Source organism: Nyctibius grandis, chromosome 17 (assembly GCF_013368605.1).
Source record: "Nyctibius grandis isolate bNycGra1 chromosome 17, bNycGra1.pri, whole genome shotgun sequence".
In the NCBI taxonomy this organism is placed as follows: domain Eukaryota; kingdom Metazoa; phylum Chordata; class Aves; order Nyctibiiformes; family Nyctibiidae; genus Nyctibius; species Nyctibius grandis.
The window spans coordinates 306,118-319,159 of NC_090674.1; the positions used below are offsets into that span (position 1 = coordinate 306,118).

Here is a 13,042-nt window from a genome sequence, read left to right on the forward strand (position 1 = left end):
GAAGACATTAAGAGTGAATTTAATTGCAGCTACAACTGCTCTGTTAAAAGAGGGTGGAAACTCAGTCTTCCCAGCAGGGTTAGGTGATGCATCAAGGGGCACACGCCACAAATCAGGCTAGAAATCATGAAAAGCATCTTTCCCAGGGAGTGTGACATAGTCCTGGGACAGGTTAGCGGAGAGGTGTTTTCCAAGACTCAGCTAGAAAAAGCCACAGCAGATCTACTTTTGGTGACAGTCCTGCTGCAAACAGGAGGGAGAATCAGAGACCCCCAGATGACCCTTCCACAAACCCTGATGGGATCCTATGGCCCAAATCAGGCATGGCAGCATGACTTTGTGGAAGTAGTTCTTGTCAAACTGTCTCGATTTTTTTCCTGAACTCAGGAGTTCAGCAGAGTGCACAGACTTGACACTGGGCTCAGCACCAACATCATCTGCAACACATGAAATTAGTTTTAAACAAGGCTGGCACTCAATGGGACTCATACTGTGTCCAGCACAGTGGAGGCAGCACCTCTCCTAAAAATTATTAGAGATCTGGGAGACGATATAAAAACATTGCTGGCAAATCGTTCATAAAGTGTCCAAACTGGCAGCGTTGGGAATGACAACTTCTATGCAGAGCAATGATCATGGCTTGATGGCTGAGCCCATGAGAACAATTATAAGGTTGTGTTTGGGTCTGGAAAACAAAATGCAGGTCTTGCCTGAAGAATGGGAGACTGCATCAAGGGAAGCAGCGTCTGAAGGGACCAAGACAGAAGCCACCAGGGAGGTAAGAGCTGCCCGCATGGCTGAGTGAGGTAGCACTTTACACTTGGATGTGTAAAGGGAACAGCGAGACCAGCAAGGAAAGTAGTTTATCTGCAGCAGAGCTGCTACTGGGTACAATATGTTGTTCAAAAAATTATGGTGAAGAATATAGAAGTTTCCACAAAGAGCTGCGGGAAGATCCACATTCTGGAAAGCCACCTCATAGCAAGAAAGGATGATTCAGCTTGGTCTAATTACCTCTTATTTTTCCTTGAGAGAAGCTATCTGCTGCCTGTGTCTACATGAGGAGAAATGTCCTACTACCATAACACAACAGCAAAATAAGTTATGTTGATGTGAAGGCCAATGTTAGTAGAATCCAGACCTTGTTGGAGAGAGCTACAACAGTAATGATCACAGTCATCTTTCTCTGGGAGAACAAGAAGGTGAATGGTGGGTCACCTTCTTTGATCTCAAGTTTCCCTCTTGGGATGACAGTCACCATCCCATCACGCCCCCCAGTGCCACTCCTCCGGCCACACCCAGTACCTACCCCCTGGATGCTCTACGGGGATCATTTTCTTACCCTCTCACAGCAGCTTTTTCCTGGGATGCTTTTTCCTGGGATGCTGAAGAATTTATGATACCTGAAGATTAAAGATGCTGCTGGTGACATGGCATCTCTCCTCAGTCCCAAAAGCACCAAGCACAGGTGTCCCCCAACAGTGGTCCGCTTATCCCTGGGTGAACCAGGGCGATTTTGCTTTGCTTTCTTCGGGGCTAAGAGGTCCCCAAAGGCCAGCGTAGTGGGCACTTTGCAGGGAGGCCATTGTCCAGCTGTGGCAGGAGCACAACCCCATCACGTATTCGGTCCTCTGCTCTGCCTGAGATGGAGCCCCAGCTGGCTGCTCAACCCAGAGCAATGGCAGAGGGAGGCTGTAGTCGCCGCTTCCCCAGGCTCATCCCTCCCCTCCCTCTGCACGCTCTCCTCTCCACACAACACCCTCCATTCTCCTGTCCCAGCTCTGCCTTTGTGTCTGCAGCTTCTGTTACCAACTGCTAATGATCTACATCAAGGCTGCCAAGCAGTGCTGAGTGTAAGCAGAAGAATTCAGAGCCTCTAATTACAGAGGAATTAGCAAGCAGACAGTTACTGTTTAGTGCTAATGAATAGATACATTAAGAGAGACATCACACAGGCTGAGAAGTGTGGGCCCTGATAATAAAGGAGTGTCAAACAAGGAAAACACAAGGAGGAGGATCCAGGGGACTGAAAAGGATTCGCCTGCAACTCGGCTCTCTGGTTTTGCTAAGGTGGAAGTAGCCACAGGCAGTATATGAAGGTAACAAGCACACCATACAACTGCAGAGTGCAGAATCTGAGCATTAAATAATTCATCGATAGTGTGGGACCACGCTGGGGGTGTGCAGAGCCCCTTCCCAGCCCCAGGCAGCATCGCACCCACCCTGTCTCCATCAGCCATCTCTGTAAAGGAAGCTGCAACAGGTCACCGTCCCAGAGCAGCTCCTCTCTCCTCATCACGTGTGGACATGTTCCTGCTCACGGTCAAACCACGGTTCAACGCTGTGCTAAACCTGCCTTCCGGGCTTCTCATACGGTATTGACAACACTGTGACCCCGCGGCTCTTAAGATCAGAGGTCACTGCTGGTTCATGTGCGACCAAGACATTTTTGCAGGTTATCTCTGTCTCGGCACTCTGCATGCCCAACCAAGTGATGCCCACCTGCACCGATGCTGCTTTACCCCAGACCAAACACCTCCTGTCCCCTGCAGCCAGCACACACCATGGTCTCCAGGGAATTCAGTGGAAATGCAATCATCCATGACTGTCATATTCAGTCTTGAAGGTCAGGTGGTGTCCAGGGCAGCCTGGGGCATGTTCGCACAACCCCACACATTTGCTGCAGCGCTCAGAGGGGCCGCAGAAACTCGCTGGCTCCCACACATGCTTGTACCTTATTGGCATGCTTCCACCGTGCAATCAGATTAAGTGAAGCCCCAGCCCCGGTCTGTGCTCCAGCTCCAGATGGCTTCCAGGTGGGCTGGGGAGAGCAGCCCCTGACCAGCAGCTCTGCGGGGCATCCTGCCACCAGCGCAGCTGCTGCCCAGGGGCTGCTAGTGAGTCTCCCAGGAGCAGCACTACCAGCCACCCTGACACATCCCTTCCCCCAGCAAAACCAGCCTGCACTGGGGGAGGGTTGAAAACCCCCAGGCCAGCACAGAGCTGGAGACCCCGAATGAAACCCTCCAGCTCTGCTGCTTGGTCTTCTTCACCCAGGTGACTTTGGAGCAGCACAGCACCTGGAGCAGACTTACAGATGGTCATCCCATGTATCCGTCTCCCAGCCCCTCTTCTGTGCAGCTTTACTTCGCTGTCACGGCCTGTCCTGGCTTTCTCTGCAGGCAGAGAGGAGGTTGCAGCTTGTGTCAAAATGCCGGCGCTAATCTTACCTCCCCTCCTCAGGAACCAGGAGCAGTAGCAGGGGCTGCAGCAAGGCTGCCAACAGTGGTGAGTGCTGCTGCTGTGTCTGCAACACACCGACGGCATGTGCGACTGATGCTCTGAGGCCAACAGCCTCAGGAACAGTCACACGCCCAGCGCCAGAGATGCTGAGACACCCAGGGACCGTGACATGAGCTGTTCTGCTGTGGTGATGGGGAAGGCAGCTCTGCCTTGGGGCACAGTCCAGCTTTTCACTGAAATAAGGGATATTTTTCACACCCAAGGCTTGGGATTCATCCAGAAATTGCCAGGCCTATGCACTTCAATCATCATCAGAGTTACGGAGCAAGTGACACCATGCCACATCTCACCCCACCTCTTCTCCACTTCAAGCCCTGCTCACCCCACGGGGTTTCCCCCAGCACCTCTTGACCGGGAGATCTCTGCCCACCACCTCCCCTTCCTGGAGAGGTCTGCTGGGAGACATAGAATCAGAGAATCGTTTTGGTTGGAAAGGACCTTTAAGATCATCATGTCCAACCATTAACCCAGCACTGCCAAGCCCACCACTAAACCATGTCCCTCAGCACCACTTCTACACGGCTTTTAAATCCCTCCAGGGATGGGGACTCCACCACTGCCCTGGGCAGACTGTTCCAATGCTTGACAACCCTTTCAGCGAAGAAATTTTTCCTGATATCCAATCTAAACCTCCCCTAGCACAACCCGAGGCCATTTCCTCTCATCCTATCGCTTGTTACATGGGAGAAGAGACCGACCCCACCTCGCTACACCCTCCTTTCAGGCAGTTGTAGACAGCGAGAACAACTCCCCTCAGACTCCTTTTCCCCAGACTTAACACCCGCAGGTCCCTCACCCACTCCTCATCAGATGTGTGCCCAGGACCCTTCTCCAGCTTCATTGCCCTTCTTTGAACTCTCTCCAGCACCTCAAGGTCTTTCTTGTAGTGAGGGGCCCAAAACTGAACACAGGATTCAAGGTGCGGCCTCACCAGTGCCGAGTACAGGGGGACAATCCCTGCCCTAGTCCTGCTGGCCACACCATTGCTCATACAAGCCAGGATGCTGGTGGCCTTCCTGGGCACCTGAGCACACTGCTGGCTCATATCCAGCCGCCAACGACCAACACCCCCAGGTCCTTTTCCACCAGGCAGCTTTCCAGGCACTCTTCCCCCAGCCTGTAGCAGTGAATGGGATTGTTGTGACCCAAGTGCAGGACCCGACACTTGGCCTTGTTGAACCTCATAAAGTTGGCCTCGGCCCATCGATCCAACTTGTCGAGGTCCCTCTGCAGAACCTTCCCACCCTCCAGGAGATCAACACTCCCACCCAACGTGGTGTCGTCTGTGAACTTCCTGACGGTGCACTCGACCCCCTTGTCCAGATCATTGAGTAAGATATTAAAGAGAATTATCCCCAATACTGAGCCCTGGGGAACACCACTTGTGTGGTGGACATGGGTCTGCATCTTACCAGCCTGGTTGGTGGTGATGTTCACTGACGCAAACTGCGGGGAGAAGGGGCTCTGGTCGGTGACACCGTTCACCGCCTGGATCTCGAAGGTGTACTGGGTGTGGGCCAGCAGATCGCTGATGTAGATGCGGGGCTCCGTCAGGCCCAGCTGGCGCGGGGCGAACTGCACGTTGTCCCCACAGCGCGTGCACGCCCCACGGCCGGAGCCGCAGCTCTTGCAGATGATGTTGTACACCAGGTCCTCCCGGCCCCCCGAGTCCCGCGGTGGGCTCCACTCCAGCATCAGAGAGGTCTCGTTCACGCTGGAGATGACGGCCTGGGGGGCAGATGGGATGGCTGTAAAGGGAATAAACAGGAAGGTGTAAGAGACAGAGCTCTGCTCGTCGCTACAGGACTAGCTGCACCCCATCATTTCTCCATCCCTGCAGGACTCTGCAGCAGGCATACGCTGAGCCAGGTGCTTCTCTTGGTGTTAGGGATGTGCGGAGCAAGCTGGACAGCCAAAGGCAGGAGTGGGAACAAAACCTGCCCTCTTAACCCAGGCTCATTTGATTACGTGGCATCGCTCGCAAAATTCACCAGATATTTTTTGTACTGTTTCTTGTTCCTGGCCTTTGCACTAATCTCCCATGTGCCAACACACAGGTCTTCTCATCTGGGTACAGCCCCAGAGTGAAGTCATCCCACTGCCCAGAACAGCACAGAGCAACCCGAATTTCTGCCCTCTCCGCACATGCAACGTTTACAAGCGCAGACTGGCCCAGGGTAAGAGAGACCCACACCTGCAAGGATGAGGTGCTCTGAGCCCCCAGCTTCCTCCAAAATCCCACTGAGACAGATGCCTTTGTTAAGCATCCCTCAGTGCTTTGACTGATGCGTGTCTCCTTTCCCAGCCGCATGCAGTCCCTCCCCAGTTGCCCAGAGCCCACATACTGGTGCATGGCATGTCGACAGGATCAGCATCTGCCCGGTAGTATCCGTTTCGGCACACGCAGTTAGTGGCCCCTTCTGAAGTCGTCCGGCTGTTAATCGGGCAGTGGACACATCCTTCATCTCCTTGGCTGGCCTTGAACGTCCCCGACGGGCAGCCTGGAAGAGAACCAAGAGCAGCGGTAAGTGGAGAGGACAGGGGCTGGCAGGGACGCCCGGAGCCTGGCAGCAGTGCCAGAAAACACTTTTCAGGGCTTTGCAGAGTCTGAAGCCAAAACCTGACAATTTGAAGGGAACAAAGTGGAGAAGGAGTAGCTGGTTTGAAGGCTCTGAGGAGGTAGGTGCTGCTGCTCGTGTCGCTTCTCAGTGGTGCCCAGCGACAGGACAAGGGGCAACCGGCACAAACTGAAACACGGGAAGTTCCACCTGAAAGTGAGGAGAAACTTCTTTGCTGTGAGGGTGCCAGAGCATGGGAACAGGCTGCCCAAGGAGGGTGGGGAGTCTCCTTCTCTGGAGATACTCAAACCCGCCTGGACACAACCCTGTGCAACGTGCCGTGGGTGACCCTGCTTTGGCAGGGGCTTGGACTGGATGATCTCCAGAGATGCCTTCCAACCCCAGCCACTCTGTGATTCTGTGATTCTGTGACCAGAAGTAGTGTGCTGGGGGTCTACCTCCACTGGGGCTCTGACCTCTAAGCCACTCACAGATGAAGAAGATTCTCCATTAGCCACAGCTGCTCAAAAAAATGCATCTTCAGCCAGGCAGGGTGGGCGAGGGTGGCACAGGGGGGTGCATGGTGCCTACAGCAGATGAGTGGTGAAGGCTGGACCACAGTGTGAAATACAGTATTAACAGACACGACACAGGTGGGTAAAAATATCCCTGCAAAGCTTTAAACACCACAAAGTCTTTTCCAAGTCAGGTGATCACCAATGCCAAAGCACAAGCTTGGCTATAAGCATATATCGGCGTGGCTCTCGGTGATTACTCTTGGTTGCGACTTTCCGCCGCTGTTAATTCCTTGTGCAGCACAAAGAGCCTGGGGGGTGGCAGGTGGTTTCAGCACTGAAACGAGTTAAACAAACTTCTACTTCAGTTCACTGCCAAGGCTTTCAGGAATGAGGCAGATCAGAAAAACAGCCTGGGAAAAAAATACGCTCGGGGTTGCTGTAAGCAAGAGCTATTACTGAGAAGCACCTATTTTTTTTTCTTTGAAAAAAAAAGAGGGTTTTTTTCTCAGTTTTCATCTCCCTTCCTTCAAAATTATCTGGAGATTCCAATGAGAAAAGCTCTACAGAAAAATACCGTCAGCCTTTCTGCTTGCAGTGTCCCTCCTGCTTCCTACAGTCAAAGGATCTGTTGAAAAACTGGCTTCTCCTCGTGTTCCCGGATCTTTCCACCCTCACTGTCCCCTATCCCCAAGCATTTGACTCCATTTCTGACCCTATTTCCAGCATGTCCCTCTGTACAAACTCATCTGAGAGGCTGTTAGGTTGTGATGGCTGCGTAGTTCTCCGTTATAGAGACATGATGGTGGCTCTGCAGCTGAAATGATAATAGTGTCCCTGTACTAATACCAATTTTTGAAATACAGTAAGACCAACACAAAAAATTTCTCTAGTCTGACATCCAGGGTGAAATACAGGGTCAGTTGATCAAAGGCATTTTAAGACATGAGCCTCTTTCACCTTCCTGAGGCTTATTTTAAAAATAACAACTTTCCTGTAAGGCTGCTTCTGCATCAGAATAGAGATACACCACAAAAATGCCTACGCTGCTGAGATTTAGCAACTGGCCCCAAGAGACAAAAAACATTCCCCAGGTTTGGCCCGGCACAGGCTGACGGCTGCAATTAATACTTCTGCGTGCGCTGCTCTTAGAGCCGGGCAAAAATTGGGGGCTGAATGATTGTTCACCAAAAATACCAAGCTGGGATGCTAAAACTCTTTGCATGTGCCATCAAAACATGGCCAGAAGTTTTGGCAACTTTCTTCCTCCCCAGGAGGTCCTGCATACCAACATGGGATAAAATAATCCTGGAAAATCATAACTTCTCCAAAGATAAATGCACTGAAATCATGCTGAAAGACAGGAAAATCACTGAAATTTGATGCAAAGTCTTTTTTTTTTTTTCCCTCAAGTAATGACAACCTCTAGAAGTAAAATAAACGAACATTGTGTTTAAAACTGTTCTGTTCCCTCCAGGTCTTCCTCTGGGTGAGAAAACAGCTTTTAATTTGGAATCCACCCAATTTCTTGTTTCCAGAGTAAACAGCAAATCAAAACTGAAATCTTCACCCAGGGGCTAAACCCCCTCCTGTTTGATGTTCTCACCACTTGCTGGAAGACACAATGACACCCCAGTTTTCTGTCCCAGGTGGTGACAGCAGCTCTGGGACATGTTGCTTCCCCTTAATAAGCTTAAAACGAGGGTAGGGGCAGAGCATCCCTAGAAACTCCTTCTTGGAAAGAGGGAATTGAAACATTGAAACTACAGAATTTTCTACTTTATCAGAGCATCCTTCATCTCAGGAGGGCGATTACCGTGACAGCAGCTCTGGCCCCATCACTGAAGCAGGGGCTGTTTGCAGCTTCCCACGTGGTGGGTTCCTGCATCTCCAGAAGGATGCTAATAGGGGTTCACGGGAAATATATGGACCTTTAATTGCCTCACTGATGCACGTAGGCATGGACGGCTGCCTTGTTAGGGTATGGCTCAAGACAGCAGCAGGTTTGCTAGGAGTACTGGCTGTAGCTCTCTCAAACAAGGTTGGGAACGCCTGAGCAGTGCCAGGTGTCCTCATGTCCCATCCCCCCATTCCCAGGGCATGGAAAGGTGGTCATGCCTGGGAAGGCAGGTGTTCTGGGAAGGGAATGCCGTGGAGGAGGAGCCATGAGCGGCCCTGCCCTCCCCTGCAGGAGGACCACGCCAGGGATTTGGGAAGGAAGGCCACTTCTGCAGCATCTGCTGCTGGAGGCAGCACTGGCAGGAGGCTTCCAGCCCTCCCTGTCTGTAGCGGTGCCTGCCCTGGGGCAGCTCGGCAGAGAAAGGCATCCCGTGGCTCAGCCTGAAGGAAAAGCCTTTGGTCAAGCATGCAGGAGGGGCCGCAGCGGGCTTCCTGTTTGCTGGCCCCGTGTCTCACTGCCTCTCTCTAACCAACTTTTTAATTAATCCAGTGTGAGCTGAGCAGGCTCCAAACAGGCTCCTCTGCATAAAAACTGCCCTGGCCTTCAGAGCCCACCCCAGACCACTTCCATGAACAGCTCAGAGTGAACAGCTCTCTCTTGCAATAAACGTTTCCAAAATGGCACCTTCAGCCCATGCTAACGGCTCCGAGGAAGGGTCCTCCTCGGCTCCCTTTGCTTGGCTTTGTTTCTCCTGGCAGCAAGGCTCCTTCCACTCGAGCGAGGCATTTTTAATGGCTGATGGAAAACAGGCAGCCCTGGCTCTGTCAGTTAGGATCTGCCAAGAGTCTTAAATCCCCAGCCTTATCTCCCAGCTGCCTCTCTTCTCCCTCCGGGGCCGGAGGCGGGGGGCAGGCAGGCTGGCTCTGCAGCCCGACATCATCAGCATCCCCAGTCACCTTGGCCACATCCTGCCTCTCATCCTCCCCTGTGCTTTTGGAGCCCTCTCCCTCGGCCCTCCCCACTCCCACTGGCATCCTAATCACCCCACAAACCCTACGCAAGCGTCTGGCTCCCTTGGCCATGAACCATGGGACTGCCCCCGCACCAACCCCACGGCAAACAGGTGACAGCAATTTGCTCTTATGGAGAATAAAGAAAACAATATTCTGGGCCATACCAGGAAAAGCATGGCCAGCACATCACGGGAGGTATTTTGCCCCAGGCATTGAGGGTGCTCCCGTGGCTAGTTTGGGGTTGCCCAGTTCAAAGGTGATACAGAGGAACAGAAGAGTCCAGTGGAGGGTCACCAAGATAGCCAGCCCTGGGGCACAGGGCATACGAGGAGAGGTAGAAAGAGCTGGGATGGGTTAACCAGGGTAAAGGGGGCGGGGAGATCTAACTTCAGATGCAGCTATTCGGGGGCAGATGCAAAGAAGGCAGACCCAAACACTTCTCAGAGTGCCAGACTGTAACAAGGGACAAGGACCACTAGCTCAGACTGGACGGAGAAGGAAAAGCTCCTTCTCCGAAGGATGGTGCAGCCCTGGGACAGGTCACAGAGGGGTGGTCGATCTCTTTCCTTGGGGGAGATTCAGCTAAACTCTGTGGCTGCCTTGAGCTAATGCTGGTGGCAGCCCTGCTGCAAGTGGGAGGCTGGACCCCAGATCCCACAGCCTCCTCCACCAGCACTCCTAGGTCTCTACTGCTCATGGTGTGTGGGGGATTATTTATGACGTTGTCCTGTGCAGAAGACTATTATGTCCAACCAGCTCTGAATTTACTCCTTTTTCCTTTCATCAACCGTGCCCTTCTTGAAAGATGAGGTGGGTGTTGTAATGACATTGTCACTTTTCCCGTATTCTTCCCCACTCTGCCCCTCGAGCCCTGACCCTTGTTTTTAGTTCTGCAGGCAAATGGGTCTCACTTTGTCTCTCCTGCAAAAGTTGCCCATTCTCTGCTTGTTCCTGTCCCCAGGCCCTCACACGATGGTGTTTGTCACCTTAGTGAAAGGCTGGCCTCTGGACCACCCAAAGGAGCAATGCTGCCTGTTGCCTTTGGATCTGCTTATACTTCTGTCATGGCCTCTCTGGCATGGATGTTTTCATGCTGGAGGGAAGAGGACACAATCCTGCCTTGCAGGGCTGCAGTGCAGGTGGTGACACCCAAGGCCCTTGGACTTGGCATTGGAGTTGCCTGCCAGCTCTGAAAGAGAGAGCATCTTGGACCTCTAGGTGCCAGCTCTCTGCATTCATCCTTCCCGGGGCCGCACAGGTCCTCCACTTTCCCTCCTGATAAATTTAATTAGCAGCCTACACTGTTACCTCATACTTGAGATAAGCAATTAATCCCATTGCCAGGTCCTGTCACTGCCAACAACTCTGACAGCATTTGGAGAGCAGAGGATAGAAATACAGAAGGGAAAACAGGGTTAAATGAGATTAACTGAAGGGGAATGTGGTGCTCAGCCGACTTCTGTGATGTGGATTAAAGAGTTGTCAATAAAGGAAGAAGTCACAATGCAAATGTTTGTGTTTAACCCTGTCATTCTCCACAGGACAGAAATAGAAGCAGACGGCACAGGCCTACAAAAGCTTTCTCCCATTGCTAGTGGCTGTTAGACAGGTCCCTATGCCATTGACTGGACCAGCATCCTGCATCTCACCAGCACCTCAAGGAGATCAGCTGGGTCACATCATTGCTCCACCATACAGACACCACTGCTCCAGCCTCACAGCTGGGGGTGCCAGGACTTCAAAACCCACATCCACTAGAACAGTGCTCCTCAGAGGTGCCCCCCAAGCCACCTCATCTGCCTCCCAGCTTCAGCCCAGGGCTCCTTCAGACACAATCCCCTTGGAAGTGCCCCTGGCAAGGACTTCCATGCTGCACCTTGACTGTCTGCACCTCACCACCAGCTGCTTGCTTTAAGAGCTTATGTCTTATTCTCACCATCATCCACCCATGGGCAGGTGCAGGGGGGCAGCACTGGGTAAGTGTGGGGCTGTGACAGGACCTTAGTACTGGAGTGTCACAGAGATCTGGAGAGGACCGGGCAGGGTAGAGTGATGCCCTGTTTTGGGAGCTCCCCAAAAGAGCACACTGAGAGGTCCTGCAATGGACAAATAGTCAGAGAATCACAGAATGGTTTGGGTTGGAAGGGACCTTAAAGAACATCTAGTCCAACCCCCCCTGCCATGGGTAGGGACACCTTCCACTGGACCAGGCTGCTCCAAGCCCCATCCAACCTGGCCTTGAACACTGCCAGGGAGGGGACAGCCACAGCTGCTCTGGGCAACCTGGGCCAGTGTCTCACCATAAAGAATTTCTTCCTAATCCTCGACCTTCTAGCCAGGCTATCCACAACACAGCCCAAACAAGCTCTAAAGACCAGGAAAACTGCATGGGCCAGGGATTCAGCCCTTTGGTCACCATGGTCCAAACTGACAGTGGTCATCACACACCAACTCTGCGGCACAGCTTGGGCCAAAACCAGGCAGTTACAGTGCCCTGCTCTCCTGCAAGAGCATCACGAGCCTGCTAGCCAGGGCAGCCTTAGGCAGGGAGGACCCTCACCCAAACCCTCACAGCCCTCTCCCAGTGCCCACGCACCAGCAGTAGGGCTGAGCCCTCGCCTGGGAGAGGCTTCGTGCCAGCAAATCCATCCAGCAGCCTCTGTGGGGTTCGCAAGGTCATCTCCCTGCTAGCACCGCTCTGAAGTTCAAGCATCTGGCAAGGCTGCTACACCTGTGGGCATGCACACCTGCAAGCCCCCCCGCAGACCTGCTCTGGGCGGCACATCCATCAGCGCTGACGGGATTCGGCTGTCAAGGAGAAACGCCTGGAATTTCTTACCTGCCCGGTCAGCCTGGTTCAGCCTCCCTGAGCTGTCACGGGGGTTCTTAAAGAAAAATGGAAAGATTTCTGTCCCTGCCTGAGCATGGGGGACTGGGGTACTGCCGGCATCATCAGAGGACGGACGGTGAGGACCATAATCTCTCCCAGGAGAGCCGTTCAGCGAACACCCGAGGGGAGAGGACTTCCCTATCCAGAGGAGACAGAGCTGTATGTTCATCATGCTTCTGCAGACCGCGGGTGACTGCAGCCCCAAAGGCACGGGTCAAAGCTCATTTCCAGCAGCCAGCATCCTTGGGTGAAGCCGAAACCAGATGGCGAGTTCACAGGTCACGAGTGCAGCTCTGGTGGCAGCAGATGCTTCGGACCTCCTCGCTCCTGCAGACCCCCAAAGAGCACTCTAGAATGAAGCCCCAAGACCAAGCTCAGCAGTGCTCTCCTGAAGCACGGTATCCACCACGCTGGGGATGCTGGGCGCTGCCAGTCTAGAGCAATCCCATCCGAGCACACGGGGTGATGAGGACGCTGCCAGCACCTGCGCAGGTTCAACCCCAAAACCCTGTCCCGGTGGCTTGGCACGCACGTAAGGACCTAGATCTTCAGGTGCTGGAAAACAGCATTGCCCCAGGAGCCCCGGGGCGACCCGCATGGAGCGATGCCAGCCTACGCCAGACGAGGTGCCGAGCCACAGGGTTATTTCTGTACAGTTACACGCTAGAAGATACACCAAACGTCACACTCTCCTTATTCAGCCTCTCATTTTCTTCTGGTGCGGAGGATGGACTGATGTGTTTTCCAGCCTCTGACTGAAACACTGCAGGGTTTTTTTGTTTCTGCTTTAGATTCTTTACAATATAATAATTTATTTTATTTCCTTATTTTAAAAAATGTTTTTCAGGCAAGCAGCGTGTCCT

At 52.9% G+C, this 13,042-nt stretch overlaps 1 protein-coding gene across 5 annotated transcripts in view; it reads right to left on the reverse strand.

Moving 5' to 3' along the window:
* EPHB2 (EPH receptor B2) overlaps positions 1 to 13,042 on the reverse strand; it is a 135,662-nt gene that overhangs the window by 46,621 nt on the left and 75,999 nt on the right. For all 5 annotated transcript variants that reach the window (XM_068414792.1, XM_068414793.1, XM_068414790.1 and 2 more), the window contains 2 exons: positions 5,649 to 5,804; positions 4,716 to 5,051 (listed from right to left, as the gene is read on the reverse strand). In XM_068414792.1, the coding sequence (XP_068270893.1) occupies positions 4,716 to 5,051; positions 5,649 to 5,804 (492 nt within the window). The remainder of the gene's footprint in view (positions 1 to 4,715; positions 5,052 to 5,648; positions 5,805 to 13,042) is intronic.